At 42.6% G+C, this 5,805-nt stretch overlaps 1 protein-coding gene across 1 annotated transcript; it reads left to right on the top strand.

The window, feature by feature from the left end:
- The first annotated feature begins 327 nt into the window (after positions 1-327).
- lman2lb (lectin, mannose-binding 2-like b) lies at positions 328-5,454 on the top strand. Its single transcript, XM_034872946.1, has 8 exons — positions 328-563; positions 1,431-1,549; positions 2,334-2,451; positions 2,907-2,989; positions 3,200-3,361; positions 3,567-3,681; positions 3,825-3,947; positions 4,751-5,454. Exons 1-8 carry the CDS (start codon positions 365-367, stop codon positions 4,891-4,893), a joined length of 1,062 nt encoding a protein of 353 aa, XP_034728837.1. The 5' UTR covers positions 328-364; the 3' UTR covers positions 4,894-5,454.
- The last annotated feature ends 351 nt before the right edge of the window (positions 5,455-5,805 follow it).

The following is a 5,805-nucleotide window of genomic DNA, read 5'->3' on the forward strand; positions in this document are numbered from 1 at the left end:
GTTCCCTTGGCCTATGAAATTAAAATAGCCCCCCATCATACCACATACCCTTCACAATACCTAGAGATAGGCATGGGGTGCTAACCATAAGATCGTCTCTCAATGCAAATCAAACCAGCTATTAGGCTAACTGAAATAAAACCAATGGTCAACAATGGTCTCAGGTGAGAGCTACTTGTCACTTGTCACATAACAAGTTTTAATATATTATGTTTATGTTTTTATATATGTTTTTATATATGTTGTTTTTATGTATGTTTAATATACCGAAATTTAACGTAGTTTTTTCATCAAAGAGGTTTTAATTTGAAAGTAATAAGCGGAAGTGTAGGTTTTCACCCCGCACGTCACTTGTTGTGTAAAGATGGCTGCCGCTTTCACTAAATCAGACCCGCTGAGAAGTTTCTGGCTTTTATGTCCAATGTTTCGTTTTAAAAACCTCCGGAAATTAACATGTTTGTTTGTTAGCGTTTTTATTTTAATAAGTCAGTCGCTGGCAGACGAACAGGACTTTATGGAAGACTTTCTGAAGCGGGAATATTCTCTGGCGAAGCCGTACTATGGTGAGCTCGAGCTACAATACATCCAACCATGGATGGTTAAAGTTACTGAGCCGTACCGTACCGCGCTGAGTTAAAGTTACCGAGCCGTACCGCGCTGAGTAAAGTTACTGAGCCGTGCCGTGCGGAGGTAAAGTTATCATACAATAGCAGTTCCTTGTATCATAAATTAAGTCATCCACATTGTTTGACAGCTAATGTTTGCTAGTACAACTTACTCTCAGGTTTTCAAGTCTTACGTCGTACGTCACCGTACGTCAAATGAGAACGTCACTATTAATGAGCCCAGCACGAGAACGTTAGTTGTTGATGTTTATTAAGTTGAGCTTAAAGTGTGATATTAAGATTGTATGGACTGATTATAATACTTTAACCCTTGTTTTTTCCTCCCGGGTTAAAAAACGGAAAACAATTTGACATTTTCATCCCTTTTTCAGAGTTTTTTTTTAGTTTTCACTAACACCACCTTACTAGTTTTACAGTACTTTTTAATTCATGGTCAATAACCCTCATCTATATAGAATTATACATAATATTTGAGTTAAAAAAAGCAGAAATATTAATTATTTTAACTAATAGTTAAGATCAGATGAATGAAAGTGATCAATTGTATTTGCAAAAAGTTGTGAATGAAATCCAATCCATTTTTTTGTGGTAGTTTGGTCAAAAAGAAACCCATATTCCAGATATAGACATTTTTTAAAGGGGTCAAATTTGACCCAAGAACAACAGGAGGGTTAAACAAAGGTGTGCAGTTTAGTGTATTTTAAGGACAGTTTGGCAGTCAGCGGCCTGTTGTGTTGCGTTGTCCACTGACAGAGAGAAGCGTGTACAATGCTGTAGCTCACAGGTGACGTCACTGTGCTGCAGGCTTGGGGTTCTCCAGCTCCTCCCACTGGGACCTGATGGGCACTGCCATGGTTACGCCGGAGCACGTGAGGCTGACCCCTGACATGCAGAGCAGACAGGGAGCCGTTTGGAGTCGGGTTGTAAGTCTCACAGCCACACCTGAACTTCACACAGTCGCTCATGAGTACTTTACATGATCTTGAAAGGAAAGTTATGGTTTTTTTTTCCATTACATGGTAACTTCCCCGTCCTCCTTTTTCCATTGCAGTTTAGTACCTCCTTATTCGTGAGGCGACCCGTGCCTGGTCGTCCTAATTGACCTAATTGACACACGCACAGGCTGTTGCCAGAAGACACATTTAGTTTCAAAAGAAGCTGAAGGCAGCAAAAAAAAAAAAACGCTAGCTGAACTACTTTATTCAGCAAGGTAGCAATGATAATGCAGTGATTAGTGGCGATTCTCTCCGACCAATCAGCAGTCTGCAGATTTTCATGTCACCTTTTGGTATCTCCTCAGCTCGCTTGGGACCTCTACTGAGGTAGTACTACAAAAAGTACCTGTTAGCAGGTACCAAGGACTTTTTTTCGTAATTGAAAACTAAAAAAGGCGAGTAGAGTTGAGGCGAGTGGTGGAGGTACCATGTGGTGGAAAAACGTCATTAGATGTCATGTATTCAGGGTCCAAAATTAACTTTTTTGTCCACCAGCCAAATGGTTAGTGAATGATCACATTGAATCAGCCACTCAGTAGATGACCATTGTTTTCTGGCTGGTAGATGCCGATCATTTTTGACCCTGCATGTAATCATTTTATGACTGACACCATATTGACAAGTTCAGCCTGTCTGAAAAGGGTAGTCTGTTACTCAGTTCCTTCCTGCAGCACAAAGTAACCCGCTTGTTTTCGTTTCCGTTTCCTTTCAGCCTTTGTTGGTGCGGGATTGGGAGCTTAGGGTGCACTTTAAAATCCACGGCGTGGGAAAGAAGAACTTCAACGGGGATGGCATGGCTATCTGGCTAACCAAAGACCGCATGGAGAATGGTAGGAAGGGACTGGATCACGCTACCGGGGGCACGTCTTGTTCAATACAAAAGGAACTTGATGCTAAAAATACTTAAATGCAATGTGTTAAAGGAAACTTTCACAAAGCCTAGTTTCAGGGTGGAAATGAACTTGTTTGTCCTCCAGCCACAGTGGCTGGTAGATGCCCAATTTTACCAGCAAGTTATATTTTTTTTCTCCAGAATTCCAATTTTTTAAAAGAAAGTGCACTATCATACTTTGAATTGCTTCAATATATTACTAGGTGTAATGATGTCACTAAAGACTTGCCTCTCCCTACCATAAGCCACTTGTATTACTTTTTTTACTGCTTGTTCATTTCCTTTAACAGCCAGTGAGCAGGAAGTCAACACAACGTGTAGTCTTCAGAGCATTTTTGTGCAGTGGTGTGTATGAATGACAGAGCCCTGACGCAGGTCCCCGTGTGCCCGCAGGTCCTGTGTTCGGCAACATGAACAACTTCATTGGACTGGGAATATTTGTGGACACCTACCCCAATGCTGACAAGAGCCATGATGTGAGTGTGTTTAGTGACGCATGGCTCAGACGGATATCAGCAATGTGTCATATGTGTCTCTGTGCGAGCTTGTGGAATGGGCAGAGGACAGCCTGGGACTCCGGCAGCGTCAGAAACCAGCGGAGGATGTTGATCAGATCACCCGGTGTTGTCTCGCCACACACACACACACACGTACCTGTGTAATAACCTCCCCTGTCTTCCTCACAGAGGGCTTTCCCGTACATCTCAGTGATGCTGGGGAACGGGACTCTGTCATATGACCACGATTCTGATGGACGGCCTACTGAGCTCGGAGGATGTACGGCTATGGTGCGCAACGCAGTCCACGACACCTTTCTCCTCGTCAGATACTCCAAACAGCGCCTGACGGTCTGAACACTCTTAATACTCACACATTATATCTACATGTTACATTACTCACGCAGTATATTTACATGTTACATTACTCACACACTATATATACACATATTGAAAGTTCTCTTAGGTTAAAGGATCCCCATTGAAAGCTTTAAAATAATGAAAATGACAAAAGTCTATAACGATAACTCACACTGCCCCCCCTCCCTCCCCTCAGCTGCTGGTGGACGTTGACGGTAAGCAGGAATGGAAAGAATGTGCGGACATCACGGGCCTGTGGCTGCCTGCCGGCTACTTCCTGGGTGCATCTTCGGCCACCGGAGACCTGTCAGGTATGATGCTCTGGTTAATGACTCCAAGAGAAGTCTCCTCTGGTTTGACACTACAGCCAGAACAGTCCCAGGGAGAGGGCGGATAGAGAGATAAACTGGGACTGGGCAGAGATTTTTGTTGATCAGTGTGCATGTCGCTGCAGATAACCACGACATCATCTCCATCAAGCTGTACCAGCTGACAGTCGAGAGGACGCCTGAGGACGCGGACCAGGACCAGGAAGAGGTCACTGTCCCCAGAGTGGACAACATGGAGCAGTTCCACGGTAGGTGCACCAAGGCCAAGCGGTGCCGGCTTTTCCGGTGTTGCAAAGAAATGATCTGACCCTTCAGAATGTGTGACTCTAGTGTTGTGTACCTGCTGCAAGTCATTCTGTGACTTCATATATATATATATATATATATAAATATAAAATCCTGATTCGAGCTCTACCAATTCAAAATTGATTCATAGAATTCCCAAACTCGATTTGTGTTTTTGCTTAAATTGAGAATCGATCACTGTTGGTCTCGTTTTTTGTTACAGGTCATTTATGATCATCAGGTGGAACATTACACAGTTTCAGATACATTTCTATGATAGAATGATGATATCGATGGCAGGTCCCTAAATTGAATGGAATCATAACCAACTTTGTGATATCAGCAAACACTATTTTGATATCTAAGGAATAAATATATCGTCATAAAAGTTGTGATTCCACCCCCACCAATAGTTTGGACTGTTGCAGTTGTCGTCCCAAAGTGAATGCTGATTGTAAACCATCAGTGTGCGACTTTTCTGTGCGAGCTGTCACATTATGAGATTAAAGATGACTTTGATGACATCTGCAGGGTGTTTCCTCAGAATTTACAGACAGACACTTGCTCTCTGAGGCAAAGTAGTACTCCTGTCACCTGTGAACTGAGACTGGTGCAGCCTTCATTTAACTTTATGTAACCAGGTCACATTGTGTGGTGACACTTTCTTTTTGCTTTAAATTTGAAAAGAACTCCCTTTTGATGAAGTGCTTGTCTTACACTGCTGGTAACCCTGATGCGTATGATAAGAATCTCTCATCCTTTGCAGTGGAGGTCCAGGAGGAAGGGATGAGTGGAGTGCAGTTCTTCTTCACCCTGGTCTTCTCCATCCTGGGCCTGGGCGTGCTGGGTGTGGTAGGCCTGGTCCTTTACGGCCGCTGGAAGGAAAACCGACGCAAACGCTTCTATTGATCCAAAAAACCTTCCTAATCAACATATACCACTCAGTGCGAAGACTGCCATAGCTTACCTAAGCATACAGAGGAGGGACCAACCAGATGGTCTGAAGCCAAGAGAACACAAAGAGCCAGCGGCCACATATTCTTTTTTTTGTCTGCGTTATGGAAGATTAATGACAAAGCTGCTTTAGAGGAAAGTCTTCTGTTGAAAATGGATGATGTCAATGGCACTGCAACATGTGCACTAACTGAGACACTGTAGATTTAACCAATGACATACGTGTGTAGTTTACTGACATCTTGTTTAAAGTGTAGTTACCTCTGACTGCCACTTGGTGCTGCCAAAGTGCAGCCTTAATCTGCTGTAGAGACCGATCAAGCTGTGGATCGTCAGACTTGTTCTTGCTGCACTGAAAAGTCAAAATGTTCAATCTGCCTTGTATTTGAGATAAAATAAGCCAGAAAAGGATGTAAATGTATGATTAATGAAACGCCATGCCCTATGCTGTAAGTCAAAGAAAGAATGGCTTGTCGAGCTAGGACCAATAAAGACGAGCCCTGACTCCATGTTCCACGTTTGAGCTCTTTTATTCTCTCTGTGACATGAACTCCCTCAGCTCCATGTACCTTCTCAAGTTGCCAACAGTTCTCAGTTGTGATAAGTCAATGTAAAGGTTTATCCAAAATCTATTTTTATTTTAACAAAATCAGAGGGGGGTTCTATGGCAGCACAAAGAAAAGTGTGACTGTAATTATGTCATGGGACTGTTTTATGTACAATGGTCTCTGCAGAGGTATGTTGACCACAGGAACCCATAATGATGCATTTTATTTGTACAGTGCTTTTTACAATCCACAAAGACACTTTAGTTAGTCTTTTAAAAAGAAATCCACATACATTAATCAAACATTACAGGCGGAAAGT

This window comes from Etheostoma cragini, chromosome 5 (assembly GCF_013103735.1).
Source record: "Etheostoma cragini isolate CJK2018 chromosome 5, CSU_Ecrag_1.0, whole genome shotgun sequence".
Classification (NCBI taxonomy): Eukaryota; Metazoa; Chordata; class Actinopteri; order Perciformes; family Percidae; genus Etheostoma; species Etheostoma cragini.